Source organism: Strix uralensis, chromosome 22, assembly GCF_047716275.1.
Source record: "Strix uralensis isolate ZFMK-TIS-50842 chromosome 22, bStrUra1, whole genome shotgun sequence".
Taxonomy (NCBI): Eukaryota; Metazoa; Chordata; class Aves; order Strigiformes; family Strigidae; genus Strix; species Strix uralensis.
In genome coordinates, this window is record NC_133993.1 from 9745948 (window position 1) to 9761707 (window position 15760).

The following is a 15760-nucleotide window of genomic DNA, read 5'->3' on the forward strand; positions in this document are numbered from 1 at the left end:
GGGTGCAGCGGCCCCCGGGAGCCCCGGGGGGGGGGGAGATGAGGGCGAGACCAAAACCACAACCCAGCGCTGCGGTTCGCAGCTCCCTCCTGCGAGGTGCCGAGGAGGCGGCAGCAACCGAGGGAGAGGTTGGGGGGTGGGGGCGGTCAGAGGAAACGGGGCCGCACACCCCACATCCCCCCCCCGACCCCTCCCCGGGCAGCCCCGCTTGCCCTCACACCGAGCGGTGGAGCTGCAGGGGGGTGGGTGAGGGAAACTGAGGCACGGGGGTCTTGGGGGGGGGGGTGCAGGAGGGGGCTGGGCCCCTTTTGCAGTGAGGGTGTCTCAGGGTTTCATCCAGGTCCCCGCAGGTGGATGTGGGGGTGCAGGGGGGGGGGTGTTGTGCCCATATCCTGCTGACGGGACGTGGCGAGCAGGCACCGAGCCTTGTGCCCCCCACGAGCACGGGTGGCCCAAGGCCACCACCAGCCCTTTGTGTGTGTCCCCCCCCCACCCCAGCACCAGCAGCAGGAGCAGGGCAGCCCCCAGGCACCAGTTTTGGAGGCGAACGCCCCAAATTGGGGTGCTGGGACCCCCAAATCCCGCAAGCATCATGCGCCGGGGATGGGGACACGTCTGCCCTGGGTGACACACGTCCCAGAGCCACCCGGCTCCTCCCGCATGGCCCAGGAGCTGGAGAGGGGCTGGTGGGTTTTTTCTGGGGAGGGGGCCGGGGGTCTCCGTGCCCTGGGGGGAGCCCAGCAGCCTCCTGACTCAGCGGCAGCCGCCCCCGGAGGAAAGCGGCGCTGAGTCGGTGGCAGGATGAGTAACGGCACCCGCCGTTTGACATTTATCACGTGATTTCAAAAAAAGAGAGAAGAGCTGGGGGGGGAGAGTGGGTGGGGGGACGGGGGAGGGGGCCAGGCACCCCCTGCCCACCGCTGGGCCCCCCTCCTCCACCCCCATCCCAGTGCATTTCCAGTCCAAACTGGTGGACAGGCGGAGAAGGAGCCCGGCCGCCCTCGACGCCGCCCCAGGTGCGGTTCAGGCCTCGTCCCCAGGTGGGTGCAACCCCCCCCCTCCCCACCCCCAAAATTTGCTCTTTTTGGGACCATCTCATCCGCACGGAGGTCACCGCGTGTGTCCCCCCCAGCTCAGTCCCCTCGCTCCCTGTCACCCCAGAGCTGCCGGTGCCCAGGCGAGGGGCCGGATGGGGCTGAGCGCTGGGCAGGGGCTGCTCTTCCTCGCTCCCCCCTGCCCGACGCGGAGATGAGCTGCGATAACGCCCGCCGTGCCGCCGCCTCGCCGCCGGCGCAGAGCCTATCTCCTTCACACCATCAGCCCCACAGCCTGCCGTGCCTCCGCACCCTGCTCGGGGCTGGGACGGAGCCCTCGTCCTCCTCCTCCTCCTCCTCCTCCTCCTCCTGCAGCCTCCCCCCATGGCAGAGTGGTTGGAGAACGGGCACAACTCATCACACGGATGCGCCCTGCTGGACCCAGGGTAGGCAGGGGGGGTGGGATTTCCCACGAGCGGCCGAGTTTAAGGGTGTCTCAGCGCCGAGGTCACGCACCTGCACCCCCACAGGGTGTAAAACCAGCTGAGGACCCTGCGGGGCCAGCGCTGACCCCCACCCCGCAGGTAGGGAGGCTGCAGGCCCTACAATAACACGGAGGAGAGGGTCTTGGCAGTGCTGCTGGGGCAGCCGTACCCACGCTGGGGGGGGGGACGGGGCTTCCCCACGCACAGGATAACCAGGAGGATGTCACCCCCCCACCCCAACCCACACCCTGATCCCTGTGGGGTGTCCCCCCCACCTCGGCCGGTCGCAGCAGCCCAATGACGAGCGGAGGTGTGAAGCCCCACAGCCCTCCCTGATCTCCCCCCCGCTGCCAGAGATACCCCCCGACCGTCACCCCGGTATCGTGCCCAAGGGCACCCCCTCTGTGCTCCCCCCAAACCCGGCGTTTCGCTTACCCAGCACCCGGGGGGGCTGTTTGCTTCCTCCGTGGGTCCACCCCCTTGGCTCCTCCTGGGGTTCGGTGCAGCCCCTCGGCTCCTCTCGCCCAAATAACGGGGAAGGGCTGAGCTGCTCCGCGCTGGGGTCCCGCGTGGGGTTTGGGGGGGTCCCCACAACTATTTTACCCGCCGTTTGTCACCCTGGGGACGTTCAGCATCACCGCGGTGAGTGGATCAGGGCGGTGCCACCGTGCCATGAGCACCCGTGCTGGCATCATCACAACCCCAATCCCCCCGTGCCCACCCCACACCCCCCCCCAGGCCCGGGACAAGCCCAGGGGGTGGGAGGGGGGATGTCCCCAGCTGTCAGGGGACCCCAAAAGCACCGATCTGGCCGCACAGCGGTGCTGGCACTGCGGGGCTGGGGTTCGGCCATGCCCCTGCTGTCACCCCTGTGGGGCTTGGTGACAGTTTTTGTTTTGCTTTTGATTGTCCCATTTCTTGTTGCCCGCCAGGCCAGTAAACCTGAAACGTGCCACCGTGCCGGGAACGGGGCCACCAGTTCCCTGCAACGGGCACCCTGAACCCCGTCACCCCCGCGGCTGCCCCGCTGAGCCCTGGCGACACGAGTTGGCTCTGCCGGGGCTGGATGTGGCAGCACAAGGTTTGTCCCCTGCCCTGTCCCCAGCCCTGGGGGGGCACCCACAGCCCAGCTCCCCCCCCTTCCCTGAGGACCCAAAGAAAAGAGGCAGCTTTGGCCCCCCCACGGCGTTTCGGGCACTGGAAGGGTTTTATTGGAGTCGGTGGCGTTGCAGAGAGCGCGGGTCCCTCTGCCCGGGGGTCCCGGTGCAGGGTGGGGGGGGCCACACCCAGCCGAGCCCCTGGGGGTGCGTGGGGGGGGGGGTGGGTACGCGCCGTGGCACGGGAGGGACATGCAGCGCAGAGCGGCTTGGCGGGGGGGACGGCGCTGTGGACCCCCCCTCTCCCAGCAGCTTTGAGGTAGATTGAACGTGGGGGGGGTGAAGGTGGGGGGCTCGGGGTGAGCAGCCACCCGCAGCCCCGGGATAAAGCAAGGGGGGACCCGGTGGCGGGGGGCTGCTGGGGGGCTGCGCTGTCCCCACGCTGGGGGGGTCGGGGGCAAGGGCAGGGAGAGCCCCCAGGCCGCAGAGCCCAGTGGAATGGTGGGGGGGGGGTCCAAGCTGCGCCTCGGGATGTGGGGGTCATTTCTGAGCAGCATCATTGTGGGGAGGGGGGAGAAACGGGGCCGAGGGGGGCGGGTGCTTTTAATGTAAAAGAGTGGAAAGATGCTTGAACTGGTGGGATGAGGTGAGGGGGACCAAGAACAAGCAGCTGCCCCCCTCCCTCCGACCCCCCCAAACCCAACTCTGACCCAAGGAGCCGGGGAAGGGGCAGCCCCTTCCCTTCACCTGCTTCCTGGGGGCCGGATCCAGGACCCAGCCCCTCGAATCCTCCCTGAGATCAAGCAGCAACACCTAAGGGTGCAGGTGACAGCCAAGGGTGCAGGTGACACCCAAGGGCGCAGCCAGGTCCCCTCCAGCTGCCACCCGGGATGGCGTTTCCCCGGTGCCCCGATTCCAGCATCCGAACCCGGCGCGGATGCAGGGTCGGGGCGAGGCGGGAGCAGAGAGGAGCCCGCATAGGGGGTGGGGGGGCTCCGGGGTGTTGAGGTGGGGCGGGGGGGCTCAGTCTTTCTGTAGCTACTGAAGACTTGGAGGTATTTCGGGAGCCGTGGTCGCTCCTCGTGTGTTTTCATGCAGCATCCAAAGGTGGGGAAAGGCGGGGGGGGAAGGCTCAGATCTTGCTGTTCTCCAGGTGCGAGTCGATGTGCTTGACCAGGGCATCGTCCGGGTACCCGATGGGGAAGGCCAGCTGGCACAGCGGGCAGCTCCGCACCTCCGAGTCCACCGTCTCCAGCAGCAGCTGTTGGGGGGGGAGCACAGGGTGGCACTGAGCACCCCCCCCCACACCAAATCCCCCCTCGGCACCCTCCCGCTGCCGGTTGGACCGGGTTGGGATGCCGGTCAGAAATAGGGAAACTGAGGCACCCTGCTTGCGTGGTGCAGGGGGTTCCCTTGCCTCTCTCCGTGCCCCCCCCCAACCCATCGCAGAACATCCCTGGAGCAAAGAGGGGGGGTCCCCACTTACGTTGATCGAAGGCCAGGACTGGGCGTGCTCTGCCCGGGCGTAGGCAGCGGCCGTCCGGTGCACGGCGTCGGCGTCGGGGAAGCCGGCGCAGAAGGATGCGCAGCGGATGGCCCCCGCCTCGGGGCTGGGGGGGCTGGGGAGAGCCCACTCCTCCTCGTCTGACGATTGCTTCTCGAAACGCACGTGCTCCTCAAAAGGCTCGCGGGAGCTCAGGGGGGCCCCCGCGCCCCCCAGGTACACTTCGCCGTAGGGCCGGTGCTTGGGGAGCGTCGAGGCTTCGGGCTGGAGCCAGAGCGAGCGGCTCTGCTGGTACAGGGCTACGTTGGTCACCTCCGAGTAGCTGCGGCGGCCCTGGAAGCCGGCTTTGATGTGGCGGCTGGAGGGTTTGGCGTATCCCAGCTCCATCCTCTCGCCGGGCAACCGGTGCGGTGACGCCGAAGCCGGGGACGGGCACGGCGGTGGGGCTGGGGACCGGCGCTGCTGGGCGGGCGACTGGTTGGAAGGGGGCACCGGGGACCGGCGTTGCTGGGCAGGGGATTGGCAAGGGCCGGGGGCTGGCGAGCGGCGTTGCTGGGCCGGCGACTGGCTGGGGGGTCCCGGCGAGCGGCGTTGCAGCGCTGGCGACTGGCACTGGGGTGCTGGCGAACGCCCTGGTGGAGCGGGCGAGGGGCACTGCGGGGCGGGCGAGCGGCGTTGCTGGGCTGGGGAATGGCACTGGGACAGCGGGGAGTGGCGCTGGCCTGCAAAGCAAAACGGGGTGGGGGGGAGCACAGAAAATTACACACACACCCCCCCCTGTCAGCTCAGCCTGCCCTCCTGTCATCTCATGGGGGGGGGGAGAGAAAAGAAGAAAAGGAAAAGAAGAAAAAGAAAAAGGAATTTAAAAAAAGAAGGAAAAAAGAAGGGAAAGAAGGGAAAGAAAAAGAAGAGAAAAAGGAAGAGGAAAAGGAAGAGGAAAAGGAAGAGGAAAAGGAAGAGGAAAAGGAAGAGGAAAAGGAAGAGGAAAAGGAAGAGGAAAAGGAAGAGGAAAAGGAAGAGGAAAAGGAAGAGGAAAAGGAAGAGGAAAAGAAAGAGGAAAAGAAAGAGGAAAAGAAAAAGGAAAAGAAAAAGGAAAAGAAGAAAAGAAAAAGAAGAAAATAGAAAAAGAAGAAAAAGAAAATAGAAGAAAATAGAAAAGGAAGAAAGATGAAGAAAAGAAGAAAAAGAAAAAAGAAAATAGAAAAAGAAGAAAATAGAAAAGGAAGAAAGATGAAGAAGAAAAAGGAAGAAATAAAGGAAGCAGCACAAATACCCCCGTCACCCAAGTGCATCCCGGATGGCTGGGGGGATGCGCCCTCGGGGGAGGGATGCTCTTGGGACGGACGATGGCAGCCAGCGCGGCCTCCCCATTTTTTGCATCCCTGGCCACGGGGTGCAGCCCCCCCACCCCTGGCCCCCCCTTACCGCCGTTGAGGCTCTTCTCCTGCAGCAGGGCGCGGAGGATCTGGCTCTGCAGGGAGCTGAGGTTCCGCAGGCGACACAGCTCCTCCGTCAGCTCCGTGTAGGCCAGCGCCAGGTTCACCCTGCGGCGGGGACGAAGCGTCACCGGGGGGTGAAACAGCCCCGGTCCCCAGATGGGGGGGGGGTCCCCCTGCCATGAGGTGCTGTGGGGAGCACCCAAAAGTACCCCAAATTCAGGTTTTTAACTCAAAAGGGAAAAGTTGTAGCTGTGCATCGTACCCGTGGGCACCCCCTGGGGAGCAGTCAGGAGCGGGAGGGAGGTGGGTGCTACAGTCCCCCCCCCACTTTCCCAGCTCTCGGAGGCCCTGACAGAGTCATCAATTCTTCCCCAACTTTGGTGTCGCTTTTCAAAAGCATATTCTCCGCGGTGATGCGAAGGGAGAAGCCGCCTCCCGAGGGCCCCGCGGGGCTGGGGGCTCAGCGCGTCCTCCCGCGCCACGCGCCGAGGGTTCAACTGAGCCGTTGTGACACCCCGGGGACCCGGGAGACTCCGCTCGTAACAGCAGCTGACAGGTCTGCCCCTGCCCGCCCTCCTGTCATCTCATGGGGGGGGAGAGAAAAGAAGAAAAAGGAATTTAAAAAAAGAAGAAGAAAAAAGAAGAAAAAGAAGAAAATAGAAAAAGAAGACAAGATAAAGAAAGAAGAAGAAGAGAAGAAGAGAAGAAGAGAAGAAGAGGAGAAGAAGAGAAGAAGAGAAGAAGAGAAGAAGAGAAGAAAAAAGGAGAAAGGAAAAGGAGAAGAAAGGAAAAGGAGAAGAAAGGAAAAGGAGAAGAAAGGAAAAGGAGAAGAAAGGAAAAGGAGAAGAAAGGAAAAGGAGAAGAAAAGAAGAAAGAAAAAGAAAATAAAAAAGAAAAGAAAAAAGAAAAAAGAAAAAAAGAAAAAAGAAAAAAAGAAAAAAAGAAAAAAGAAAAAAAGAAAAAAGAAAAAAGAAAAAAAGAAAAAAGAAAAAAAGAAAAAAGAAAAAAAGAAAAAAGAAAAAAAGAAAAAAAGAAAAAAAGAAAAAAGAAAAAAAGAAAAAAGAAAAAAAGAAAAAAAGAAAAAAAGAAAAAAGAAAAAAGAAAAAAGAAAAAAGAAAAAAAGAAAAAAGAAAAAAAGAAAAAAGAAAAAAAGAAAAAAGAAAAAAAGAAAAAAAGAAAAAAGAAAAAAAGAAAAAAGAAAAAAAGAAAAAAAGAAAAAAGAAAAAAAGAAAAAAAGAAAAAAAGAAAAAAGAAAAAAGAAAAAAGAAAAAAGAAAAAAGAAAAAAAGAAAAAAGAAAAAAAGAAAAAAGAAAAAAAGAAAAAAGAAAAAAAGAAAAAAGAAAAAAAGAAAAAAGAAAAAAAGAAAAAAGAAAAAAAGAAAAAAAGAAAAAAAGAAAAAAGAAAAAAGAAAAAAGAAAAAAGAAAAAAGAAAAAAGAAAAAAGAAAAAAAGAAAAAAGAAAAAAAGAAAAAAGAAAAAAAGAAAAAAGAAAAAAAGAAAAAAGAAAAAAAGAAAAAAGAAAAAAGAAAAAAAGAAAAAAAGAAAAAAAGAAAAAAGAAAAAAGAAAAAAGAAAAAAGAAAAAAGAAAAAAAGAAAAAAGAAAAAAGAAAAAAGAAAAAAAGAAAAAAAGAAAAAAAGAAAAAAAGAAAAAAAGAAAAAAAGAAAAAAGAAAAAAGAAAAAAGAAAAAAAGAAAAAAAGAAAAAAAGAAAAAAGAAAAAAGAAAAAAGAAAAAAGAAAAAAGAAAAAAAGAAAAAAGAAAAAAGAAAAAAGAAAAAAAGAAAAAAGAAAAAAGAAAAAAGAAAAAAGAAAAAAGAAAAAAGAAAAGAAAGGAAAAGAAGAAAAAGAAGATAGAAAATAGAAAAAGAAGAAAAAGAAAATAGAAAATGAAGAAAGATGAAGAAAAAAAGAAAAAGTAAGAAAATAGAAAAAGAAGAAAATAAGAAAGATGAAGAAGAAAAAGAAAAAGGAAGAAAAAAGAAATAGAAAAAGAAGATAAGAAAATAGAAAAAGAATAAAAGAAAATACGACAACAAGAAATGAAGAAAAGAACATAGAGAAAGAGTAAAAAAAGAAAAGAAAGTAAAAAAGACCTTTCTGTAGCTGGGTACCCGTGTCACGGCCCCGAAGTCCCCAGGGCGGCCCCCGCACGCGGCTGCCCTGACCCCCCCGGCACTTCCCCGCTCCCTCCTCTCCTGCCTCCGTTTCCCCCCGCGGCCCATCGTGGGCTGCGGCCTCTCCCCGAAGCGGGGGGGTCCCGGCTCCCCCGGCCCCGCTGCTGGATTTCGGTGGCTCCCACCATGGGGGGGCCCACCCCAGCCCCCCAAAGTCACGCTGAGGCGCAGGGAGGAAGCGCCAAAACCGCAGCGCTGGGGCGGAGGAGCGAGCGGTGCCGGGGGGGGGGGTGTGGGGGGGGGGTGGGGTGGGGGGACACGAGCAGCCCCCGGCCCCCACCCAGGGCACCCTGCCAGGACCCCTGCCTGCGGGTGGGGGGGGCAGGAACCTGCCCCATGGGTCCCTACTGCAGCTGGGGGGGTTGTGAGGCTTTTCAGAAGGTTTGATGCCAGCGGAGGGAAATGTGGGGGGGTCTTGGTGCCCCCACCCCCACCCCCCCAGGCATCGTTTCAGGGCAAAACCGTGGGGTTTTGATACGCGACTGCAGATAAGCGTGAGAACAAAACAGCCACCGAAAACCCGGCCGCCCACGCCTGCCCCGCTGCTGCTGGGGGGGGCAGACGGAGCTGGGGGGGCACGTGGGCCCCCCCCTGCGACCCCAGTGGGACCCCCGACACCGTGTCCCCTCCTTGTCCCCCACCAGCGATGCTGTGGCTGGTGGGGGGGGGGGGGGGGGCATGATCAGCCCCAAGCACAGCTGAGACCCCCCCAAGGCAGGACCACCAAAGCAAGGGGCTGGGGACACACGGGGGGGGGGGCTGGGGTGCAATGTGTGTGTGTCCCCCCCCCAAAACCACCCCGTGGGGGGCACCAGACCCATCTGAGGCGGGGGAGCAGCTCCCCCCGTCCCCAGCAAATGACACCCATCATCCCTGCGGCGTGGTACCCAGAGAGATACCAACCACATCACATCCCTCTCGCCTCACCGCAGGGCTGGGCCCCCCCCGCCCCCCCCCCCCCGCCCCCCCCCCCCCCCCCCCCCGGCCCCGTGTGGTCCCCAGAAACCTGGGGGACACAAACACACACACGATGGCATCTTCGTACCACCAGGACTGGGGTTTGGCCCCCACTCGTGGTGGCAAAGTTAATCCACGGTGTGTGGGTGATGGCCAGGGTGCAGACCCCCCCCCTGGTGGGGTTGGGGGGGCAGCGAGGAGTTGGGGGGGGGGTAGAGGGGAAGGGGTGACCTTGAGCGAGTCACACCTGGTAAACAAGAAGTGGGCGAAGAGCGAAATAAAAGCAGGAACCCGCAGGCATAGCTGCCAGGGGGGGCTGGGGGGAGCATGGGGTTGGGGGGGGACCCCTTTGCTGGGGGGGCGGAGCCAGGGAGGGGAGCAGGGGACAGTTGGGGACATCCCAGCACAGGCAGCGAAGCACCGTTAGCAAAGGAGGCAGCGAGCAGGGTGGCAGCCCCAAGACGGGCACCCATGGGTGCAAAATTCATTAAACCCCCCAAAATCCCACCAAAATGGTGTCAGCAGCAGGGCAGCGACAGGCACAGGGCTGAGGGGGGCGGGGGGTGCTCTGACCCCCCCCCTGCACCCACCACCCCTGGTTTTTGGCCCTGTGTCACCCCTGGATGGTGGCGGCGAGATCCTGGGGACGGATCCTGCAAAGCGGCCCCTGGTCCTGCAGCTTCCCAGCACCCTCCGCCCCGCCCCCCCCCGCACCCCCCTGCTCCCCCCGGGGCTTTCTCTGTGATTTAGCTCCCCGCTTTTCCTGGCCCCGTCCCGAGGAAGCACAAGCGGGAACGGTTGGAACCTCAGAAAGGACAAAAAAATAAGGACAAAACCCAGAAAAGAAACAAAAAAAAATCCCAAAATATCCCCAAAACAAAAAAATTAACCAAAATAATAAAAAAAAGAGGGTCGGAGGGACCCCCACCCCGCTCCCGCTGCGGCAACACGCTGACTAATTCGACAAAAGCGAGCCAGAAAAGTCACAAAAGTCACCCGGAGATGGAAAGCGCCGATAAGGTGCCTTTCACACCAAAAAAGTGGTGGAGAGATGCAGGTTACAAAAAAAAGAGCCGTATTTACCAGAAAAGAGCGAAAAGAGAGGGGAGGGAAAGGCTGGGCCCGGGGAGGGGGGAAGGGGCTCCCAGGCCTGGGGGTGAGGGGTGAGGAGCCGGCCCTGCCTCAGTTTCCCCACCCTGACCTGGGGAAGTCGGGCTTAAAAACAAGGTGGGTTTGGGAAATGTTAATATTTGGAGTTTTATTTCTCGGTGGGGGCTGGATATTGTGGGGAGGGGGATGGGGAGAGGGGGTACGGGGAGAGGGGGGGCGGTGAGGAGAGGGGGGATGGCACAGGGCGGGTGAGCTCGGCTCTCCCGGACACGGCAGGGCTGAGCTTTGTGAAAAATAAAATGAATTATTTTTCGAGGTTCTCGAGGGGAGGGTTATCGAGGGACCCCCCCGGGGCAGCGCGGTGGAAAAATGGGGCGGCAGCCGCGCGGCCGCAGCCCCCCAGGGATGCTGGTGCGGAGGTGCCTGGCCCCCCCCTCCGAGCCCCGCGCGCTGATTTACGCCGGGGAGACAAGAAATGGCAAAAGCATCCAACACCTCGGGAAAAAGGAGGGGGAACGCCCCCCCGCCCCCCCCCCAAACACCCCGGCACCTCCCCGTGCCAGGCGAGTCCCCGCGCGTCGCCTCGTATCTGTCGGCAGCTCGGCAGGGGCTGACGGCCCCGGTGGATACTGGGGGGGGGACAGTGGGGGGACACAGGGGTGCCAAGTCCTGCTGCCGCAGCCCGGCAGCCCCGCGTGCGCGAGGGCAGCAGGGTAACGAGGCTGTTGCCTAATTAATCAGGTTACGGGCAGCTGCTTTGCACACCCCGATACCAGGGTTGGCCCCGGGGGCCGGACACGGGGAGAAGCCCCTGCCCTGGCACAGCGCCCCCCCCCCCACCAGCCCTCATCAGCCCTCCCCAGATTTAGGGGTGTCTTGGCCCAAATCCGAGGTGCTCAGTCCCTCTCCCAGCCCCACACGGTACCTGGGGGTGCCCCAATGGAGCCCCCGGAGCTCACGGCTGCAGCGAGGGGGAGGCCAGGAAGAGGCGCGAGGCCCAGAGGACGGACTCGGGGCACCGGCACCGCGACGGCTCCGCGCCCCGTTACACCGTCACCAAAAGAAAAACTCTGGCAGGGTTTGGTACGGAGCTGGAGACGGAATCGGGGCAACCAGAGGCTCCTCCGAGCAGCCTGGACACGCTCCTGGTGCTGCCCGGTGCAGCCAGGCCGGTGTCCCACGGCGTGGCACAGCATGGCACGGTGTGGCACGGTGTGGCACAGCATGGCACGGTGTGGCACGGCATGGCACCGCGTGGCACGGCATGGCACCGCGTGGGCTCGCTGCTCTCGGCAGCCACAAGCCGTCAGTGCCCTCTGGAGGCAGCGGCTCACTCGCCCAGGCGGCACCGCGCAGCCCGTACGGCACCGGACACATCGGCCCGCGGCCACCCCACGCCTGGAGCCCAGGTCAACCCCAACCCACCGGGGCGCAGCTTTTGGGGTGCAGGATCCCACCTGCCCGCAGCACTTCAAAGCGGGGGAGGCCCCCAAGTCCTGTCCCCAGCAGAGAGTCCTGCGTGTCCCCAACCCTCCCTGCCAGCGTGGGGACCCCCCTCCCAGCACAGCCCAGCACTTACTGGTCGTCGCCCACCTTCTTCACCCAGGCCATGTCCCGCTCCGACTGGTCCTGGGGAGAGCAGACGCCTCATCAGCACCCAGACCCCCACCCATGGGAGACCCGGGGTGATCCCACGCGGCCGCCCCCCACCCGCTACCTGCTCCCGGGTGTCCTGCAGATGCTTCAGCTCCGCCTGCAGCCGCTCGCACTCGGCTTTGAGATGCTCCTCGCGGTGCTGGGCCCGCTGGGTCTCCTGTCGCGCCGCCTCCAGCTCGGCCTCCAGCCCCCGGCTCTGCCAGCCCCCGGCACGCTCCAGCACTGCGGGCGCCACACGGCTCAGCACCCCCTTCCCTGGCACTGAGGCTGTGGGGCGGGGGGGAGAATGGGGGGGGCTGCTCACCGTGGGTCAGGCCAGGGTTGGGGTGCAGGGCGAGGAAAGGCACCTCCTGGCCCGCCAGCGGGGTGCCCAGCCCGGGGAAGGTGCCGCCGTCGCGCTGCCGCAGCTGCTGCTCCAGGCTCCGGATGCGGCTCAGGTGCGTCTCCACCAGCGCCCGCTGCCCAGGGAGAGGGGGGGGGGGGGAAAGGGCTGAGCCCCGTGGACACAGCACCCCCTCCCCGGGGTTCATCCCACCCCCCCTTCCCAACAGACCCGACGCTCGAGGTCCCCGTGGAGCTGGTGGCTGTGGTGGCAGGGTGACAGGGGGATCTGTCACTGGCACGTGGCCGGCTCAGAAGAGGGTGGCACGGTGGGGGTGGCCCCCACCTCGGGTCGGCAGAGCGTGGCGCTGGATGGGGCAGGGGAAAATGGGATGGGGGACAGGCATCACGCCGGGGCCGGGAGCGTCCCTCGGCGGGACGGGGCGGGGCGGGGAAGAGACGGGGATGAAGGTGAGTCCCCCCCACCGCAGCCGTAACGGGGGCAAGTGGCCACGGCCCCCCCAGCCCCGCTGAGTCCCGGCAGTGGCCCTGGCAGCGCCGGGGGATGGAGAAGCAACAATCTGCTTGGCTGTGTCGCAGAGCGGGGAAGGGGGACCCCAGGGTCCCCCCAGGCGCCCGAACGGCACCCACCATCTCGCCCAGCTCGGTCTCCAGGTCAGCTTTCTCCACGCAGAGCTTCTCGTAGGCCTGGATCATCTCCTCCAGCTGCTCCTCCCGCTCTTTGCTCTTCTGCAGCTGCCAGGGAGGCAGGTGGGGGGTGGGTGGGCAGTTAGGGGACCCCCCCCCACCCCTGCGTCCTGCAGCCCCCCGCCGGCCCCACTCACCTCGTGCTGGAACTGGTTGAGCTGCTGCTGCAGCGACGCCTTCTCGCTCTTGAGCAGCGACGTCTCCTTGGCCTCGTAGAGGGAGAAGATGTGCTCCTCCCCAAACTCGCCGATCAGCGGGTACTGTGGCCGCGGGGCACAGGAATCAGCGGGGACCCCCGGCCCTGTGCCTGCCCCCCCCCCACCTCCCCGGTCTCCCCCAGCCCCTCACCTTGACCTCGTACATCTTAAGCCGGCGCTTGAGCGTGGAGTTCTCCCTCTCCAGCCCCGTCAGCCGGTTCTTGATGTCGTCGTAGGCGGTGATGAGGGCGAAGTGGGAGGCCGAGCACATCTCGCCCGAGAGGTCGGTGTTGGGGCTGTCGAGCCAGTCGTCATCCGGCCCCAGCGCCTCCTGCGTCAGGATGCTGATGTCGTCCTCGAACATGGAGTCCATGTCCTGCCTGGGGGGGGGACGGATGGACAGACAGACAACGGTCACCCCGTGGCCTCGCTCCCTAGGCAAAGCCTCCCTGAGCCCAGCGGGAGCAGCCCAAAGCCCCTGGAGCAGGCTGGGCTGTGGGGCCACTGGGTGCCTGGAGCCGGGGGAGCTGCGGATTGGCCCCCCCCCAAGCCTGGCCGGGCCCTGGGGGCAGCGCAGGGTCTGCAGGAGCTCGGCGTGTCCCAAGGGCGATGGGGGAGGGACAGTCCGGGGAGCCGCCACCATCAGCAGCTCCACCCCACAGCATCCCCAGGGTGGGGGGGGGACAGCAGCCAGGCGACCCCCCCATCCCCGCTGGGGAAAAGGGGGTGACGGGGGGTCCTGGCAGCCCCCGCAGCAGCAGCCATCACCAGCGGGGACAAGGTGGTGGCAGAGAGCATCCTCGGCGGAGTGACCCTTGGAGGGGGGGACACGGTGACTTTCCCCATGTGTGTCGTCCCCTCCGCCACGGGAACAGACACCAGAAATAGCATCAGGTGCCGCCGGCGCCCGCCCCGCGCCGCACGCGAGAGGCTTCCCGCTCTCCCACGCCTCCGCGGCGGCACGCAGCCCGCGCCGTGCCCTATATACCGGCACCGCCGCTCACCCCCCCGGGAGCTGCCTCCCTCACGGGCACGGCCCCCGAACCCTCCCTGGGGTGGGGGGGCCTGATCCTGCCCATCCCGCTCCGCCCAGCGCCGCAGGATTTGTCCTCGGTGGAGGATTCTGAGGGGGGTCGAGGCTCCCAAAAGCCGCTGGCACCAGTGGCTCTGCCGTGGCTCCGTGGCCGGTGAGGAAAAGGTGCCTCGAGCCAACAGCGACTGCGGTGCTGAGCCCCGGCACCCGCACGCGGGGCTCTGGCACGGCCCCCCCACCCCACCCGGGGACCCTGCGGCCCCGCCAGCTCGGGCAGACGCCTGGGAGCTGCTGCCACACAAATAATTCATAGCATAAAGCCAGGAGAGGGAGTTGATTTCTGTAGGGTGATGGGGGGGTCACAGCCCGCCCCCCCCCCCACCAAGCCCAGGGCCAGCACAGCGCCCTGGCACCCCCAACCCTGGGGGGAGACACCCCCCCACCCCAGTAATCCCGCAGCCTCAGCACGGCCAGAGCCGGGTGGTGGTGGGCTGCTGCAGCCTCCGCTGGGATGAGAATGAAACGTGCACAAACCCCCACCCCAGCACCATGACCCCTCGTCTGCCCCCTCCCCGTGAGGGTCCCAGGGCAAGGATGGAGGGGACCCACCCCTGCTCAGGCAGGGAGGGCACCATCATCGCCATCATCATCACCATCCCCCTGGGGAAACTCAGGCTCCCCAAGTCCCTGGTGACCCCTTCAAAGCAAAACCCCCAAGTCCTGGGGCTGGTGGGGGCCCAGACCCCTGCTCGGGGGTCCTGGGGGCACCACAGAGGCAGAGGGGGACCCCCCAGTGCCAAACCCCCTCCCTCCCCAATTCACAAGGCCCAGCAGCAGCTCTGCCCCCAGAGTCCCCCGGCCCGGCCCTGCTGCTCCCCAAACCATGCCTCAGTTTCCCCATCCGTATCACACGGTGCCACCTGCCTCGCAGTGGGCCCCGGGCGCGGGGCGAAGCGGCGCGGGCTGGGCAGGGCTGCGGCGCAGGCACGCGTGTCTCAGGCGTCGGCAGCGCAGGCAGGGAGCCGCGGCGGGCAGGCACTCGGGAGCTCAGCCACGAGAGGGTCGGTGGGAGATGGCGGCGCTGTCATTAGGTTCCAGGGGTAACGGCGGAGAGCCCCACGGCACCGTGTTGGCTATGCTCCCTCCACGTTCCCAGTGCTCAGCCCCTACTCAAGGCCTACAAATACCTTGAAAAAAAGCAAAAACGGGGCTGCGGGAGGGCTCGGCTGGCGAGCGGCTGCTCATCGCCCCGGTGTGCTGGCGGGGACGGGAACGGGCCGGGCAGGGGGTGCTGCCGGGCCACCGGCACCCCGCTGGAACTGGGGGAGAAACACCCCGCAGCCCCCCAACACCACCCTGCTTTGGGGGGGTCTGGAGGATGCAGCCTCGGGGGGCTGCGATGGGGACAAGCCCCCTCCCCACTGCTGGGACCTCCCTGGGCGCCTTCCCCGCTGCTGGGGGTGGGAGATGGGGGGGGGCTGGGGGAGGCCAGCGAGTGTGATGATCCCCCCCCCCCCCCCCCAGCCCAGAGCGAGCGCAGAGGGGCTGGAAACCGGCGTGTAAAAACCGTCGTGTGAACCGGCGTGGGAACGGGGTGGGGAGCGAACGAACCCCCCGACGCCGGGAGCGGGGCCCGGGCAGGCGGGTGAGCCCGAGCGGGGGTCGCGGGCACCGACAGGGCGGGGGGACACGGGACGGGGACACGGACCTGGCCTGCGACAGCCCCAGCGCCTCCGGTAACCCCCCCCCCCCGAGCAACGCCGGCCCGGTGCGCCCCCCGCCCCTCCGCACCCAGCCCGGGGCCGCACCGCGCCGGGGGACACCGGGCCGGGGGGGGTGGCGGGGGGTGATGATGAGGATGGAGCCGGAGGAGACAGGCCCGGGGAGGGCGGGGGCGGCCCGGTTCCCCCCCCCCGGCCCAGGCCCCGCACTCACCGGCGATGCGATGCGATGCGATGCGGCGGCGCCCGCCGGGATGCGGCTCCTTCCCCGCCCCGGTGCTCCCGGTCCCGCTCCCGGTCTCAGCCCCGGTTCCGGCCGCCCCCGCC

At 63.2% G+C, this 15760-nt stretch overlaps 1 protein-coding gene across 5 annotated transcripts; it reads right to left on the reverse strand.

Annotated features, from left to right (window-relative positions):
- Positions 1–3088: 3088 nt before the first annotated feature.
- Positions 3089–15760, reverse strand: TBKBP1 (TBK1 binding protein 1). 5 transcript variants are annotated; one of them, XM_074892247.1, is made up of 10 exons: positions 15648–15760; positions 14633–14899; positions 12831–13055; positions 12620–12742; positions 12426–12530; positions 11758–11911; positions 11515–11675; positions 11377–11426; positions 5546–5664; positions 3089–4842 (listed from the first exon to the last, which is right to left on the reverse strand). In XM_074892247.1, exons 3-10 carry the CDS (start codon positions 13050–13052, stop codon positions 3749–3751), a joined length of 2028 nt encoding a protein of 675 aa, XP_074748348.1. In that variant the 5' UTR covers positions 13053–13055; positions 14633–14899; positions 15648–15760; the 3' UTR covers positions 3089–3748. The 5 variants fall into 5 exon arrangements, with proteins under 5 accessions (XP_074748348.1, XP_074748349.1, XP_074748350.1 ...); XM_074892248.1 differs by having other exon boundaries at positions 12831–13059; XM_074892249.1 differs by lacking the exon at positions 15648–15760 and having other exon boundaries at positions 14633–14965.

Bases quoted from the DNA above. Each gene is read 5' to 3' on its own strand.
- TBKBP1 (XM_074892245.1), bottom strand. From the start codon at position 13,322: ATGGTGGCGGCTCCCCGGACTGTCCCTCCCCCATCGCCCTTGGGACAC. The intron at 11,676-11,757 runs GTGAGCAGCCCC...TGGCGCCCGCAG, and splicing joins CAACCCTGGCCTGACCCACG to TGCTGGAGCGTGCCGGGGGC. The intron at 4,843-5,545 runs GTAAGGGGGGGC...TTTGCTTTGCAG, and splicing joins GGAGAAGAGCCTCAACGGCG to GCCAGCGCCACTCCCCGCTG.